At 25.1% G+C, this 19,078-nt stretch overlaps 1 protein-coding gene across 1 annotated transcript; it reads left to right on the forward strand.

The window, feature by feature from the left end:
- Nucleotides 1-741: 741 nt before the first annotated feature.
- LOC145832425 (DBH-like monooxygenase protein 1 homolog) lies at nt 742-14,663 on the forward strand. The gene is made up of 15 exons (XM_082939740.1): nt 742-792; nt 1,415-1,528; nt 2,536-2,682; nt 3,022-3,115; nt 3,193-3,371; nt 3,845-3,919; nt 3,985-4,089; nt 4,295-4,394; nt 4,480-4,646; nt 4,864-4,958; nt 5,259-5,415; nt 6,025-6,152; nt 6,363-6,435; nt 6,621-6,713; nt 14,514-14,663. The coding sequence occupies exons 1-15, from the start codon at nt 742-744 to the stop codon at nt 14,661-14,663; spliced, it is 1,728 nt and encodes a 575-aa protein (XP_082795866.1).
- The last annotated feature ends 4,415 nt before the right edge of the window (nt 14,664-19,078 follow it).

Here is a 19,078-nt window from a genome sequence, read left to right on the forward strand (position 1 = left end):
TTAGAACTAAATCTATTTCTGATATAAGTTTTCAAAAATCTATAAAATCCGTAAGCATAATACTGATAATATTTTAATTGGTATCAATTCTTATTTTAGTTTTAACTTTTCCAGTGTAGTTTTATTAAAAATGTTTTGTTAAAAAGTCAATAAAATTCTATAGTTGAATTTGAATTACAACTGCACTGAAGAAGCAAATTCAGCAAAACTTATTAAAAAAAAAACGAGCATAGCTTTGCATATAATTCGACGTGTAATAAATCTACATTACAAGTTTAATTTCTTAACAGTTTTGCCATTTATAAACCTGAACATTTTTGTTTTCATAAAGAAAATAAATCAAGTTTAATTTGTTTATAGTTCATCTTAACTATTAACATCTTTATTACTCAAAAAACTGTAAAATTTATATGATTTAGTCAAATGTAACGTGTACACTAAAACGTTATTTAAAACCGCAATAAGTTTTTATTTTGTCAGTACAGGTCTATAATTATAAAACTATCAAGATTTACTTAGTTTTGTTGTACTGAAATCATTAAATTTGTTACAAAAAATATAGTTTAATAGAAATGACATTTAGGTAGTATAATTTAACATTACCATATGAAGAGCTGCTCAAAATAATTAAGAACATTTATATTCAGTTATAAAGTCTTTATACATTAAAATAAATTAATAAATATTTTACAAACGATGTTATTTTAGCTCAGCTTAAAAAAATCTCCATTAGCTGCAAAAATGGGTTATTGGCTAGTTGCTTTGATGACTGTCATGCTTTTAGCTAATAAAGTTAGTTCAACAGTAGAAATAACAGATGGTTCAAAAACTATTGTTCTCAATCATAATGTAATAATAAATGAAAACTATCATTTACATTGGACCTACGATGATAAAATTATTTATATACAAGTGAGTTTTGTTATACTATACAACGTTTTTGTGATAACACATATGCACCATCGGTTAATGTACATCCTAACGCTTTATGATTTAAAAAACAAAATTTAACATCATAAAGTATTTTTTTTACTACAAGCATCTTTAAAGTATAACTTAGAGCTTGTTTTAAAAAAGTTTGAATTAATTTTAAAACATCTTGTTTATTAAAACTTAACAAACCTTTACATATCAAACAAATGAAGTTTTGAATTTATCACTTGAAACAAGCTGTTAAGAATACTGATATCGGAAACATAATCTGGTTATTTTATTTTTACCAAAGTAAAGTATACAAAAAGCTTGACTTTTTTCTTTATCAAAAAGTTTTACTGCTTTTTCTTTTAAGCTTAAAAACGACAACTCTTGAACACTAAACTAAACTACATTTACGTTTTTAGCTTGAACGGCAAAAAATTTAATGCCAAAAAACTAAAGTTATTTACTAATAAACTGTTGATTGTTTTATTTGCAGATGAGTGCGAAAACTTTGGGATGGGTCGGTTTCGGGATTTCCCCGAATGGAGGAATGAAAGGTTCAGACATGGTGATTGGTTGGGTTGATCCGGCAGCAGACGTATTTGTACTTGTAAGTAAGTACAGAAACAACTTGAACGGGTCAAATATGCACGAAGACATTTTTGCACGAAGGATCAAGTATGCACGAAGGGAAATTTTTGCACAAAGACACTTTTGCAAATAGTCATTTTTTAACAGAGGGTCACTTTTGCACGAAGACTCAATTTTGTAAGAAAATGAAAAAATAATAAATAATAACAATAAGTTACCGATCGAGGGTAAGGGTTAGGGGTAACAATGATAGTATAAATAAAAAACTAATAAAAATTGTTAACAAAAAATAATCAAGAATAAAAAATTATTTAATAAACAAAAAAGGAGAAAAAAAGTTACCGACCGAGGGTAAGGGTTAGAGGTAATAGTGATAGTAAAAGTAAAGAAAATAAAAACTAATAAAAAACGTTTAATATTAATAAAAAAAAACAAAAAGGAAAAAAAATAAAGTTACCGGCCGAGGGTAAGGGTTAAGGGTAACAGTGATATCAAAAGTAAATAACTAAAAAATCAAATTAATAAAAAAATAAAATAAATTAAAAATTTTCAACCCGTGCAAAAGTGACCCCTCGTGCAAAATAGACGCTGTGCAAAAGTATCCTTTCATGCATATTTGACACCTACCCAGAACAAACAAACTTAATTATAAAAGTTTGAAATATACTTAAAATCAGTCTTATCTGTTATATAAATTTTAGTTCAGTAATATATAGTACAGTATAGACAACTGGTTTTAATAGTCTTTAAAAGTACACTGTTTCATCAGTGTCAGTTTAAAAATAAAGTGATCACAATTGATTTGGTAAAAATAGTTTAAAAGTATGGTTACATTTATAGCATTTCTATATAACAACCCTAACTAAAAATAACTTAAAATTATGACAACTTTTCATCTACAATAAATTAATACAGTGTTACTTAAAGTCAAACTTAAGGTTTTAAAATCAACTTTTTTATTGTAATTAAAAGCTAGTTTAGTTTTGAGCAAGCAAAACTGATTTACCAAAAACTTATTTTTCAAAGGACACTCACGGAGAAGGAAACTTCGCGCCGATTGTCGACGATCATTCTGACGTCACAAAGGTTGGAGGAAGCGAGAAAGACGGGTGGACTTACGTCGCTTTCAAGAGGAAGCTGTTCACCTGCGACTCGCAAGATCTTCCCATCACCGTCAGTTTTGTGAAAATGTTAACAAAATAGTTATTGAGTAAAATGTAAATGAAAACTTATAATATATACGTTTGACTGTTAAAGAAACAATAATTGTGTACTTTTTACTTTAAAGATACAAATCAAAGTTCTCAACTTAATTAAAAGGAGATCAATTCAAAATTTTGAATTTTATTACCAAAACAATGTTTCACTCGCTTGAACCTAGTCAAACGAGATCATCAGTTGAATAAAGTCTTATTCTAATAGAATCTATTCTATTTGAATAAGATTTTATTTAACTGATGATCTCGATTTTATTCAACTGATGACAACAAAAGCAAAAAGCTTGTTATACAGGAAAACACACTGAAAGTAGTATGGGCTTACGGCACTGAAGATCCTACAGACAAAAAAATCACCGGTGCCTTGTATCACGGGTCGAACAGAAGAGGTTAGCAAAAAAGATGAACCCTTGTTTTGATGGTTTTTTATAATTTTTATGTTTCACTAAAACAAACGTCGAAACAGGGTCGAAGAGCCTGATAGTAGCGAGCGGGAGGATCGGGAACCCCCAGGAGAGCTTGCAGGCGGACGCCAAGCAGATGACGTTCGCGGTAGGCAAGCTCCAGCCTCCTCAAAAGAAGACTTACTACAGCTGCACGACCTTCGAGATTCCCTCTCTCGACAAGAAGCATCACGTTGTGAGGGTGCGTAAGATAAGTAGAAGTAGATATTTGTAATTTTTTAATGAAAACACTGGTTGTTTAGAAAACGTATTCAAACCTCACCAGTGCAACTGGTCGTACGTTTTCAATGGTGAAATTTTAAATTCTAAAATGCTTGTTTCAATAAGCTATAGTTTGATATCAGAACTGTTCCAAACTAAACTTTTTTTAAGAATCATATCTCATTGTTTCAACTATTTTTTTTTTTTCATAATAAAATAATTGTACTAACGAAAGTAGAACTACTTAAATGAGCTAGTTCTTTTCTTAATAACTCACATCTAATAAGGTTCATGTTAAACACTTTATGTTTACTTAAACTACTATGAAAAAAAAAGTTTTGTACATACCTTTTCGTGAAAAGAGATTTTAGTTTTATTGACCTAAAGTTGTTAAATTTGAGTCTAAAGTAATAAGAAAAATGCGTTTTATTGCAAATTATCTTTAATTTATAGATGGAGCCGATCATAGAGAAAGGAAACGAAAAATACGTCCACCACATGATTTTATACGCTTGTGCCGAGCCTCTGGTCAGTTTAAAAAATAAGCATTTAAACGCTTGGGTTTTCATATAGAAACATATTTTATTCAACAGACGCAGTTCGATTACGGAGTAGAGCATGAATGTTACAGGTACAGCAACTTTCAAGATGCAATGAAGTGCAGGGAATTTTTCTACGGATGGGCTGTCGGTGGGCAAGTCGGTTTATTTTGAATGCAATTAAAACTTGAATTGCTTGTTTGAACTTTTAACTTATTTTAACATAATCTACAGTTTCATTATTGAAACTATGTTTGAAATCACTTCATTTGAATGTCACAAACCTTTAGTCTTAATTTTTATATCTTTCAATATTTAAAGGTACTTAAGTAGTGATGTATTACGTTTAAACTCATAAACACAGACCTTCAACTTTCCGGAAAATGTTGGACTTGGTTTGGGCGAAGCCGACTCGCCAAAAGTAGTTTTGCTTGAAACTCACTACGACAACCCAGATCTTGAAAGTTTGTAAAAAGTTTATTATTAAAAAAATAATTTGTCTCGAGATCCAAAAGCAATATTGAAAAAAAATGTACATGTTCACTGTAGGCTACGAGGATTCTTCGGGGTTCAAAATTTGGTACACTGACAAGTTGAGGAATTTTGACGCTGGGTATTTTCAAATTGGAAACGATGTGACTAAAACTCATCTCATACCCCCTCTAGCGGATAGTTACAAGACGCCCGCTGACTGTCCTAAGGAATGCTTAAAATACGTTAGAGTATAGTTATTGAAACAGAGTTTAGAATGACTAAAAATATGTACAAGTGTATACATTACTAGCATAAAATGGTAGTTATTTCATTTTAAAAGACTTATTATAGTTTAATTATAAATTTATAATAGATTTAAATGATCAGCAACTTTGCTAATAAATTTTTCCAATTAGAAGCTACTAAAAAAAATTACTCAAGTTTTTGAACTTTTTAAAGGGCATGGACATTAAAAATGTAAGTGAAGTCAACTTGTTTTCAATTTTTCAACACAGCCATCTTTTGGGCAGAGAAATGGAGTTAAAGCACATCAGGTTTTACGCACTTTTCATAATGCAACTGTTCTACTTATATATACTATACTTGTACATTTTTAAATGCTTATGTTTTTATTAAAAAAATAGCTCTATTAAGACTGCTTGTAGTTGATTTATTTTTTATACGGCAAATTTTGTAATAATGAACATTGTATTTAAAGTTAATTTAAAACTTTAGATTTTTCATGAAAACCAATTTTTATTGAAATTCTATTCAGTTAAGTTATTTTCTATCAAAACAATGGGAGTTAAAATTGTTCAAAAGCTTCCAAGCTAGTACTTTTCACTTTTTTAAAGAAATGGCAAAGAGTTAAAGCCAATAGCTGTGGACAAAACTTATGACTTTGATTATCAAGAAATGCGCTTGTTATCACCGGAAACTAAACTTAAATCCAGAGACAGCCTGAGACAAGAATGTACTTACAGTTCGGTGGCAAGACGAACATTTACAGAAGTTCGTAAAATAGACTGATTGAATACGATGAAAAAACTGCTAACTAGTTTTTATTAATATAAACTCAGACAAATCGTTTAAATTTTTACCACATTACTATCGAGAACATGTTATAAACAAGCTTTTATGTTGAACACTCTGACGCAATAAAAAAAGTAAAGCTGTAAATGGTAGTTAAAAACGCGTTACTTAGCGTAAGTAATGCAAAATAAACCAGCTAGAAAAGGTTAAAGTTATAAGTTTTTGTTTTTAACTTGTTTTTGGTGATAACGATTCTCTTTAAAAAGCTGACTGAATTTTTTTTAAATCGATGTTTTTTATAGTGTCTATAACTTTTACATATCAAAGCATTTGTTTAATCAATTTTGAATTGGCTAAGCAACACAAACAGAATAATAAGTTTAAGTAATACTTTTATAAATTTAAAACACGTTGCTTTGTAATCTGTCCTCAGTTAGTTTTTAAAAGTTTTTGATTTCTTACGCTTAAGGTACTCAGAGTCGCGTTATATTTTTTCTAAGCACTATCAAACACTATCTCATGTAAAAAACTCAAAAATATTTTAACTGTTTTTGTTCAGTTTAAATTTCAAACAAATAATACCAACAGGGCGGGACCAGCACCACGGAGGAAATGTGCTTGTCTTTTGTGGGGTATTACCCTAAAATACCCGTGCAAACCTGCATGACCGGCGCGAAAAAACCTGCTTTTTTGGGCTACTTCGGATTAAATTCAAAGTGAGTTTCTAGTTTCCGTGTATGTGTTAAAAATGTTAACCTTCACAAAGAAAGTGGTTGTAAACGAAATAAATAACATTGATATTTTAAAATGCAGCACAATTAGAATAACAAAATTATATTAAATTATTGGACAATTTTAATAGGTCTTTTCGCTAATTGCTAGTAAAAAGTTCAATGTCAAAGTAGAATTATATTTATTTTTTGTAGATGGGTTAGAGGGTCTGGGTTCGTGGTTGTTGAAGGTACGAAAGAAACCCCAATTGACGAATACTTGGAAAATGTTTGTTAATTCAGCATAAATAATTCACAAGCTATTTTTTGTAGTTGAAAAAAGTTAAATATAGCATAAACGATACAGAGCATTTTAATTGTATAAACAATAAACTGTTCTTAATATGTTTTTAGTAGTGTTATTTTTCTCGAAAACTAATCGAATATACTTTCCAACAAAAACTATTTACAAAGGTTCGATGGTCCAAGGAAGAAATAAAAGGAATAGAAAAATACGAGTTTGATAATGAGCGAAATCATATTTGCTATGCGAACTTTCAATATGTAGTGAGTTGTGAGATTGAAATACAAATTAAAGTGGCATTGAGTAAAGATTAAAAATATGACTTAAGCTAAAATTTTTAACTAACATATTTTGCAGAGTTCTGTTGTAGTGCAACTCTTTTTTTTTTGCTCAAATATACTAAATTATTATTTTTAAAATTTGTTACAAATTTTAATATCCAATAATTTACTTTAAGCAAAAGTTTTTCAAGTGTATAATAATGCGCTAAAGTTTTTTTTTAACTTAAAATTTACTTTAAATACAAACTTAAAAGCAAGAAAAATAAGCAATATTTTATTCATTTAAATTATTTAAAAAGTCTTTTAAAAAAACGTAAAAGTGGAAAAATTAAAAACGGCATTAAAACTGTAGATAGTTTTAGCTTTTTCTTTTATTTTATGATACTCTGTTTATTTTGTTTTTTGAACAGTCAGTAAATAGTTAAAATAAGTCAAAAATATTTTACAACCACCTTAATTAGAAAAAACTACTATATAAAAACTCATTATAATCTTTATAATGTATTTTTTAGACAAAGTTTTATGTGTCATTTTCTTTAAAAATATGTTATTGTATAATAACTATAATAAAATAATGCGTAAAACAATTTAGTCCAAACTTATAAAAATTACTATTTTCCAACAAAATAACAGACGGATATTCCATATTCAAGTAATAAAATGGAACAGATAAAAACACCTTACACTGAAGAATCAAAATGTCCAAAAAGCAATTCCAAAATGTTAATTTTCAATCGTATTGTAACTTTTGTCTGCATCTTATATTGTTTGTATTAGAAAGAAAACTAACAAGTATCTTGATTTTAAATCTCTAAAAAAATATTTAAAACATAGTACTTTGAAGTTAAAATTGTAATAATAAGAAAAAGTATATAATAAAAGTACAAAAAAGTATTTTACTTAAAATCGTTTCTACCTTTGATTTTTAATAAAAATATATTACACTAAAAAGTATGCGCTAAATTTACTTTACAGACTCCATTAACTTCTATAGAACAAAACAAATGTTTGAAATTTTATCTTTTGTAATATTTTTTCATCATTAGTTATACTTGTTTTTCGGTAAAATTAAGCTTTTAAAACGTAAAAGTTCGTTTATATACATGGGATTATTAAATAAAAAACAATTCAAATAAAGTTTTAAATATAAACTACAGTTTTTAAAGTTAAAGTTGTTGCTCTGCTTCAATTTTTTTGAGATTTAATTATAAAAAACTATATATTGCTCTATATTTGTAATAAACAAAAGAGTTTTTTAGATTTTTAAAATAATTATCAATACTCTTAGTTGGATTTATATGCAAAACTATAGTCTCGTTAATAAATAAAACTTTTTTAAAATTGGTTTGTACAATCAATTAACAATATGGCCTGGTATTTATATTACATTAAGGTTTTTTTAGTTAGTTAAAAAAAAAGTAAAATAAAAATAATATTGAACAACTTATAAAAACCTAAAAGTATGTTTGAACATCTTGTGAATAAATGGAAAACAATTTTTACCTGGTATACAGTGGGATAAGCATCAAATTTGCACGAGCGGAAAAAATTGCACGAGGGGACTAAATTGCACGAAGACGCTTTTTCCCGAAGGGTCACTTTTGTACGAGCAGACAATTTTGCACGGGTTGAATTAACTTTTTTTTTTTTTTTTTTTTTGCTATTACTGTTACTCCTAACCCTTACCCTCGGTCAGTAACTTTTTTTTTTTTTTTTTTGCTATTACTGTTACTCCTAACCCTTACCCTCGGTCAGTAACTTTTTTTTTAACAATTTACCTTTAATTTTTTTTACTGTTTTAATTTTTATTTATTTTTTTTTTTAATATATTATCTATATATCGCCGGATCCAGAAAAGTTTAGTTCTTGACGGGCCGCAGCATTTTGAGTTAATGGTCTACCGGATCCTAATTTAAAAGTATTATCCGGATCCGGCTAAATACTAGTTTTAGATAAAGACCCGGATCCGACTAGAAACTTATTACAAAAAATATTTGGAACTGGCTGGATGCTAATGGATCGGATATTTCAGAATTTTGAATTAAGTTATTAATATCCAAGTTTCTCAAGTATGGAGTTTTTGTCAATGTTTATTAAGTATTCTTTATTCTATTTTATCTATTTTATTATAATTTTGGACCAAATTAACACTAATTAGTCTTATAAATACAATAATTTAGTTACTAAAAATACTCGAGCGTAACACTTTAAGCTGAAGCACTAGAAAATTATTAAAATTTTAGAATCATCTAACTTTGACAACCCTTGTATTGAGTTTAGTTTATAGTATTTAATTCAACATTTAAGTAACACTACAATATTAAACTACTACTATTTAATTTAAATAAATTAATAAACATTCATTACATATGCTTGCACATACAAAAGAAACAAAACAGTAAATAATTCTGAAGCAATAAACAGTTTTACCATACAAAGCAAAAAAATAAATAAAACTTTTGTGGCTGATCAGATATTAGAGTCGTTAGGAACTGCACTAGAATACCGATTGAGTTTGAAATTAGCTTATCCTTGTTAATTTTTTTGGTCGAAAATATTCGTTTTCAAATGTATGAAGTATCAAACAGAACAAATAGCTTAATGGTCATCTTTTGAAGTTGAAAATTTTGAATTGTTCATTAATACAAAAAGTATATCTAAAAATATATTAAAATCAACAAAAATTATATGTTTGATTTAAATTTTTATATAAACTTTTTTACAAAACAATTGAACCTAGATACAAATTATATTGCTTAAAATTTTAATATTTTTACTTAACAAATATCAAACAGTTATGAACAACTTATGAAAGTTAATTAAGTTCAGTACTTCAAAAATAATTTTATCAAACAATGCATTTAAAATACTTTTATAAAAGTACTAAAATCAAAATAACGAACTATTAAAAGAAAAGAGCGATTAATTAAAATTTATAACATAATAAGTATATTACTTTGATAGACTTATAGATTAAAATCAATTTATTTATTGAAAATATTACTAAACAAAAAACTAACATATAAAACTGTGACATTATATTTTAAATGTAAAGTTTAAACAGTTTCGCAAAAACAATTACACTAAAAAGAAGTCAATGAGACACTTGTGGATCATCAGACATTTTAACAATTTGTTTAATTTCATATTTGAAGTAAATATTCTTAGTTATGATCGCAGATTGCTATCAATTAGATTTGATTCAGTTTTAAAATTTTCTTTAATGAAAATTATTAAAAAAATAGGTTTACTACAGATTTTGTAATGTTTAAATTGGCTGGCCGATTCCATGTAAATTTTGAAAATGCTCAACTGGCTGGTCACTTTCACTCGAAGACCGGTCGTTTTTGTGCGTGGGCCAGATTTCATTTAAATTTTAAAAATTCTAAGCGGGCCGTATACGGCCCGCAGGCCATACGTTGCCCTCCCCTAATCTTAGTGCATACTTTATTACCGCCTCTTATGGACAGGCCTGGTCATAGTTGCCAGTTTACGTAATCCCCATTAGTCACCCGCCATTGTGTCGTGATTGTCACGTGTTATTTCACGTTTGAAATCGTGTGATTCAGTATTGCATTTGAAGCTAATAATTTTTGTAGTACAATTACGGCTTTTAAATTATAATTTTTTATAAAATTGTGTTGAAAGTATTGTATGTACTAAACTCATATCAGTATCTAAAAAAAGCTCGAGCTTGAATAGTTTACTCTTTTTGAGATATAATTAAAAGTAAAAACTTTTTTTTTGTTTTGTGCGCAAGTCTTAAAAAAACTTTAACTTCATTAGACTTCTAATAAGGACTTTACCCATACATTTGGATTTGTCTTTTAAATATAACACAGTTAGTGATCACGGGTCAAATTTCGAAATAAAAAATCGAAACCCCAATCAATGAATAATTGCAAAACGTTTGTTAACAACTGATAAACAGCTTTTAAACTAATTGTTGAAAAAATATATATATATATTATACCGAACATTTTTATTGTATAAACAATAAACTGTTCTTAGTATGTTTTTGGTAGTGTTTTTTTTCTCGAACACTAATCGATCATACTTTCCAACAAAAACTATTTACAAAGGCTCGATGGTCCAAGAATGAAATAAAACGAATAGAAAAACACGAGTTTGATAATGAGCAAAGTCATATTTACTATGCGGACTTTCAATACGTAGTGAGTTATGAGATTGCTATAAATATTAAGGTTCCATTAAAAATATATTTACAATAAATATTTAAACTTAAGGCACAACTTTTGATCAACATATTTTGTAAAGTTTAGTTAATTTGTACTCTGTTTTTACTTACGAATAAAATAAAATATTTGTAAAGTTTTTACAAATTATTGTATGAAACAATTAACATTTAGTAAAAACTGTTACAGAAGCTTATATTTAAATATAGTTTTATAAATTTAAAGGATTCTAAAAATAAACTAAAAATAAATAAAACTAAACAATCATTTAAGTAAGTTATAAAACACTGTAAAAGTTATAAAAAAATATATAACTGTATATGATTATAGCTTTTTCTTTCATTTTATGATGCTATCTTTTTTAATTTATTTATAAAGGTAACTTTACAGTTTAATAAAATCAAAATATTTTATTACCATTTCTATTTGAAAAAAAAAAATCTTAAAATTCGTTATAATGTTTATAATCCATTAGTTAGATAAAGTATTTTGTCTGTTTTTCTTTTAGAATGTATTTTGTATAAAAATTACAATAAAAGAATACATAAAAACAGTTTAGTTCAAACTCATAAAAGTTCTAATTTTGGAATAAAATAACAGACAGATATTCCATACTCAAGTGATGAATGGAGCAGGTAACATCAACTTACCGTGAAGAATCCAGTTCTATAGAAAAAAGCTCCATAATGATGACATTCAATCATTTTAGAACTTTAATTTGCTTCTTACTTAATACGTTTTAAAAAACTAACAGATATCTTGATTTAAATCGTAAAAAAAAAACTAATTATTTTTAACTAAAAATGATAATAAGAAAAAGTACATAACAAAACTAAAAATATTTTTTTAATTAAATTTGTTTTTACTTATGGTTTTATATACAAATATACTACACTAAACAGTTAGATTTAAAGTGTTGGGTAAAATGATTAAAGATAGGGGTTGAGATTAAAATAACGCTAAATTATTACTTTAGCTTATTTGCATAATGTTACGAATGAAAAATTTCCAAAACCTTAGAACTGCAGCCGATCAAAGAATCTAATGAAAAAAGTTATTACATAAAGTCAAAAGCAAACATGGCTGATACACATCACAGTTAACCAAATTCATTATAAGAACTACCTTGATGCACCACTACATTAGATGATTACTTTTTAGTTTGTGGGCCAATTCACACCCGCAGGCTGAAATTTACCTACTCCTGATATAAGTGTGTTATGAATGAAGTTGTTTTTTTTTTTTAAGTTTAAACGGTTTACAATTTAATGATGAGACATTTAAAACAGATAAAACTTTTTTAAATAGTTTGTTAAACGTTAAAAAAAAAAAAAACTTTGTATGTAATAGACTTAAAAGGCACTTTTTGTTATCAATACTGACTCTAAGGTTTTTCTTTTTTTCTTCTTGTATTAATAGAATTTTTCAACAAGTTTTTTTTTTTATTATAAAATAATTTGAACAGTTTTAAGATAACTTTATGCTTAGAGTTTTTTAGTTTAGACTATGTTTCATGCACAAAAAATAGTCAGAATTATAACCTCTATAAGAGAAGATGGACAAAAATATTCATACTATTTATAATTAACAATACTAGTTATAGTCAAAAAAGTAATCATAATCATGTACTTAGAATCAGTAATCACAACTTATATATGATTTAATCACAAAATAAAATAGAATTAAAATGAAAATTATATTTATAACATTCCTATTTAAGATTTGTATTTTTAAGTATATAAATGCTATGAAAAATATTACAGATTTACGTATGTCTAAATATAAAAGCTATTAAAAGTAGCATAATACAACTAATAAAAAAATAAACAGCTTAAAATGCGATGTACTTAGAAAGTAATATAAAGTAATTTGAGAGCTAAGATTTTAGGACTATGAGTATAATATCATTAATTTTGTAATTATTAAAATACTTAAATCCTAACTTATTTTTTCAATGTTTTAAGCTTTCTTCATAACCGATTTTGTAAACATAACATGATTAGTTTATTTTACTAAATCGTCGTATAAATATAAGTAAGTAATACAAGTAGTTGAGCTTTTTTTCACAAATGCTTCAAATTTGACACTAATCAATATAACAAACATTTTAAAAATACTGTATAATAATAATAAAAATAAAAACTGATTAACACGTATAAAAAAATCTCATAAAACTATAACTTAATTCAGTTAATACAACTTAAATTGTTATTTTTAGTTTTAATTAATTTTGTTTTAATATATATATAAGTAAAAGGTGTTTTTCATACAATAATTTTATTAGGCACAATAAAAAAATGGCCAACTTAAGTATTGTATATAGTAAAATTAAAAATTTATATATTTTTTTGTAGATTCATACTTAAAAAATTTTATTCGTTTTAAAATAATTTGTTGTGAAAACTTTAGAAAACTGTTTTTCGAATAAAATATATATTGTTTTTGTATAATTATCATTTTTTAACTATCGTTTTTTAATTTAAACTTTGTTCAAAATCACTTTAAAACAAGCTAAAAAAACTTTGCCCAATTTAAAACTTTTTAAGAAGTTCAGATAAACGATTCATCGATTTTAAGTTTATTGCAAAACTATAGTTTCGGAGTGGTAAAACTACTAGTGCTCGTAGTAGAGCTTTAATTGTTTTACCATTGCGAAACTATAGTTTTGCAATGGGTCCAATTTTAAAGCAGAGGTGTTTCCCCTAATACTTGCTGAATCATAAATTATTATTTTTTTTTTAATATTATACCCTTAACCCTAACCCACCTTACCAAAACATAAATAGTACTGAATATCAAATAAACTTTTTCATTTTAACTTGTCATGCTTAAACAAAAGTGTTTAAATTTTTTTATAGAACTCTAGCAGCAATGCGTAACAACATAAAAATAAGATTCTTTACTAACTTGTGTTCGTTTAAAATTATTTGTAAGTTAATTACAAGTAAAATTTAAAATAATTATTAAAATTAATTTTTGTATTTTTTTTAATGTTTTTTATTATTTAATTTTTATACTTTCTGTTAATATTACAAAAACTTTAAGCAGTTTGTACGTTCGGCTTCATTGTTTATTGTTTTCTTTTAAACATACTATATACATAAACATATTTTTAGCAATTAACAACAAAACTTTGAAACTACTAAAATCATTATAATAAATAGTATTACTAAAAAAAATACTTAAAAACAAAAAATAGTACGAAAAAGTTATGGTTTGTATAAATATTAAAAAAATATTTTTATACTGCGTCATTTAAATATATTTAGTAAAACTAAAATTTAGCACCTAAAAAAATTATTTATTACTTTACTTATGTATATTTTTATCTTAAAAACCTAGACGGTATAATAAAAAAAACTTAACTTTACTGTTCTTTTAAATATACTTAATTGTTATAAAAAGTTTTTTTTTTTTGAAATAACAAAGTACTTTATGATTTTTAAAAAGGCTATACATTAAACAAAATACATTTATAATTTTTCTTAACTCTTTAGTCTTTTAGTAGACGCTGTAAAGAAAAACAAAAATGGATGCTGTCAAATTACTTGAGCAAATTTTATAAGAGTTTAATGATAAAACAAAGGCTGATATAAAAGAAATGAAAACTGAGATTGAGGCAGAGACGAAAGACTTGAAGCGTATTCTTTCTGAGATGAAGAGAGAAATGGAAAAAACTTTGAAAGAAATTCAGGAGTTAAAAGCGGAACTCTCAACCCAAACACCAGAAAAATAGTAAACTATCTAAATGTTGCTATTTTTTTTCTTTTGTTTCTTTTCACATGGTTTACCTCATTAAAGTTTAATCTGCAAAAACATGTATATTTAAAGTTACATAAACTTAAATAAAAACGTTGATTATTTTCTCCTACAAGAAACAACTATAGTTTAATTTTAACAATGTTCTAAATTTTGTAATAAGTTAATTTGACAGAACTTATTAACTTTATCAAAAATATGTTAACTAGTATTTATGTTTTTATGTTAATTTAATTTCAACTACAAGACATAGAGTATTTTTATTATAGTTTTACGTTTTTTTCTCCTGGTTTGATTTTTTATTTAGGTTTATAACCTTAAAAATTACTTATATATGGCATAAAGATTGAAGTAACAAGTGGTACATTGCTTGATAGCTATTTAAATTTTACATAACCAGGTTTTTTTGATGAGATCTTTAAGCTTTTATCTTTTATATCGTGTTCAAGAAGCTATTTTGTATTCTTGCCCGTTTTAATTATTTTTGCAGACTAATAAATCTTTGAACTTTCAATATTTTTAACTAAATAAAAACTTAATGTATTTTGATATGGCTAGAAAAATATCTTTAAACGTTTTATATCTTTAAAAAAAGTAATCTTAATTACAGTTAGATTTATTTTATTATAGTATTTTAGTTATAAACCAGATTTATTTCATATGCGTATCAAGAAATCTATACAAAAACTTTTTGTAACCTTGTTGCAAAAATGAATTTTACATTAAAAATATTTATACAATTAATATTTATGCTAGCTTTTTTTCACTTATAGCGACAAAAACCATAAAAAGTATTGGTAAGTTTTACTCGACGATAGTTTTAAACAACACTGAAATTTAAATTACAATAATCCCTTTACAAAATTAAAGTTATTTTTAGCTTTTAATTTAATTTTGTTTTGTAAGCTAGCATCTACGATACATATAGATACATAAATAACAAAAATATTTTTATTTTGTTCTTCTAGTTAATGAATAAAGTACTTTAAATAAAAGGGAGTGTTCAAAAAACTATTAATATTAAAATTTTAATAAATTTTATATAGTACTATAATCTTAATAAAACTTTTAATAAACTGAGTTTAAATATATCTTTATGTATGAAAATACATAGCAATAAATAATAGACTTACTAAACTAACCTGCAACGTAACTGTGTTTGTCATATTATTTACAATTTCTTTAGTAGTCCTAGATTTATTATAAATGAAACTATTTTTATTTGATAAACTATATTTTACTAGAAATAAAAAAAGAAATATTTAGTAAGTGAAACAAAAAAATGTATTAAAACTTCATTTAATAAATTTTGATTCTTTTTTGTTCATTTATGCTAAACCTATACAACTTTAAATTATTGTTTTAAAATTAATGTTTTTTTACTTGTTAATAATAAATCAAAGTTGTTTTAATCTTCTTGAAACAACTAACTATTTAGCTGAATTTTATATAAAGTGAAGTAGCTGTACACAAGTAAGTACCATGTAGGTCTATTGCCTATACTTGTCCCGGGTTCAACATGCAAAGTTAGCTGCAATTTACTGAACGTTTGCGCCTATGACTAATTTTAATAATTTTAATAATTTTTTTGAAACACTGTTGTTCCTTTTTTACTACTAACAGTAGTAAACACAACAATAAACACGAAACAATAAAATTAATGAGAAGACTCATTGCTTGAAACTTTCACTTTTATTGTATGACAAAGGGTTATATATTTGTTGTTTAATAATTAAAAAGAACAAGGTACATTATTTTAAATTAACTTACATTTTTTACAAAAAATCACTGACAGCTAACTGTAGCAATTAATAATTGTAATTACATATAATTTTTTTTGTCACTATCAAACACAAGTATTTATGATTTAAAGTCTAAATCTATATTCTTAATTTTCTGTATTTGATAGTAGGCTATTTGAATTAATGTCTTAGAATTAAAGTTTAAAATATTAAAAACCAATTTCTATACTAAATACTTTAATGCATCTACATATGTCCTATAAATCTATAGATTAAGTATTAGTTCTTTCTTTTTAAATTAAAAAAAAAGTCTTAGCATAAGAGGTGCCAAATTCTGACAACTCAAACTTTAATAATTCAAGATATTATTAACTATCTCCTTAATAGATACTTTTGGACAGACTAAAATATTTTATTATCATCATCTTATTAATAAGATTTATATGAACATTTTGTTGTTAACCTATCTTTTGAGACATGGCTAAAATATATTAATTAATATTTTTATATTATTTTTTTAAAAACTATCATCGTAACATTTATACCTACATATACAAAAACAATACAAAATACAATATACAATATGTTTTGAATACAAAAAAATTAAGTTATGACCTATTAAACATTTTTTTAAAGAACTTGAATTTTAAGATTTTAAATTGTCATATAACCTAGTATAAATTAACTTAATTGGTTTGTAAGTTGTTCTAGATTAGCTTAAAAAAGTGTTTTAACTAAAGAGTTAAGTATAAATCCTTAACCTTGTTTAGAACTTTTTGTAAGTTTATTTAGTTTGTTTTAGTATAGCAACACCAAAACTACTTACAAAAAACAGTTTCCATAAATGTTCATATTTTTTTTGTATATTTTTAGTTCAAGACAAAAAAAACAAAAAAATGGTTTATACATTTGAATTATTTATGGAACTAATATATAGTTACTGTTTTTTTTAAGTCGTATGTGGTACCCATTGTACAATGGTATTTATAAACTAAACATTAGCAGTTATTAGTCTAAAAAGAGGTTAAATCACATCAAAAATTAGTTATATAAAAAAATTTTTATTGGAGGTTTTAGTGTATGAAAATTTAACTCAATTTCCTTAGGCTTGTTTAGAATTTTGTGCTTACTAGAATGATAAGCACATTTTTAGAATTATTTTTTTAACTCTGGCTTTTCTTAAAACATGTTCAAGATGAAGTAATACCAATCTTTTTTATATAACTTTTTTCAGATACTTTGTTTTATATTTATTTTATGTAGTTTTAAAAGCTTAATTTGAATTAGTTAAGTTAATTAAGGTTTAATTTAATTTTAGGTTTCGGACTTGTTGTTTTTTAATCAAAAAATAAAAATTAAAATATTTTTTTATTTAAATAAAATTTAAATTTTTTTAAAGTTTTAGTTATAATTTTTGTTTGTTAAACTGTTAAAAAAATATACTTTTTGCATGTTGAAAATACAAAAAAAAAATTCTCACACAAAATTTGAAAATTCACTATTATATAGGATTTTTTTGTTAAAATCATAGTTTTTTGAATAATAAAATTAAGTATATGACGGTAAACTAAGTAACTTTTTTCAAGTCTAACTATATACAAGCAAGTTTTAAATACTATTTTTTACTTTCTGCTCAAAATAACAATCATCAAAAGTTATAGGTTTTTTGGCCTTATATGACAACTTTTTTCGTTACTAAGTAAATGGCAATATCTTAAAGGTTTTATATGTTTTTCTTTCACATGTCATGTTTTATTTTAATACTTATTACTTTTTGAGCTGAAATATTTATTATATTTCTAGTGATATCAAATAATGTTTTAAAAACAGTTCATACAATGTCAAAAGATCAAAATATTAAAGTAGTATATAGTTTTATGATTTGCTTGTTCTTAACTTTTTGTAGTCTTTATAGTTTATTATTTGTTTATTTAAATTCTTAAAATTTATTTTATGATAAGTCTACAAAAAGTTAATAACAATGTATAGTAATCTGTAATGTAAATTGAAAGAAGATTGTACAAAAAATATCTCTAGATAGACCACTATAAAAAATTAAATGTCTTCAAGTTAACCCAAAAGTTTAAGATTTTTGAATAGTTAAACTGCATAAAATAATATAAACACACTTAAAATGTTGTAAGAATTTTGAAAGTTTACTTGTAGCATTTTTAACAGTTTTACTTCCTAAAAGAATTAATAAACCCTGCATGCTTAGTTTCTATAGTTTGTTACACAAACCTTAGTTTCATAATACAAAACAAAAAAATATACTTTTAGGTGAAGTTTTTTTAATAGTATTTTAATTTTCCTACAATTTATTTGTAATTATTAAATTTTAGATTAGTTTTATGTCCTAGTTAACAATTAACAAATGCTTAATTCTTTAATTATAAGTATGAATGAGTATCATCTACAGTTGGGGTGTGTATTTAAAAAAAATTACCTGATTTACCAGAAAACTTCGTTTTTTTATAAAACATTAAATGTAACTGTATAATAATGTGACTTCATTTCAATTGAATATTTTTTGTTAGGGATTAAATATGTCAAATTTGTGATTAAAATTTAAATAATAGTTTTTAATATTTTTAGCCTCTGTTGGTGAAATGGTTGGTTTGTTATTATTTTTGTGTTCACTTCGTTTTTT

The sequence above is a fragment of the Thalia democratica genome, chromosome 3 (assembly GCF_965202585.1).
Source record: "Thalia democratica chromosome 3, ktThaDemo2.hap1.1, whole genome shotgun sequence".
In the NCBI taxonomy this organism is placed as follows: domain Eukaryota; kingdom Metazoa; phylum Chordata; class Thaliacea; order Salpida; family Salpidae; genus Thalia; species Thalia democratica.

What these genes read in the sequence shown, in the direction of transcription:
- LOC145832425 (XM_082939740.1), top strand. Translation starts at nt 742, where the DNA reads ATGGGTTATTGGCTAGTTGCTTTGATGACTGTCATGCTTTTAGCTAAT. An exon ending in ATGGAGTTAAAGCACATCAG is followed by an intron (nt 4,959 to 5,258) that starts GTTTTACGCACT and finishes ACTTTTTTAAAG; the next exon opens with AAATGGCAAAGAGTTAAAGC. An exon ending in CAAGACGAACATTTACAGAA is followed by an intron (nt 5,416 to 6,024) that starts GTTCGTAAAATA and finishes TAATACCAACAG; the next exon opens with GGCGGGACCAGCACCACGGA.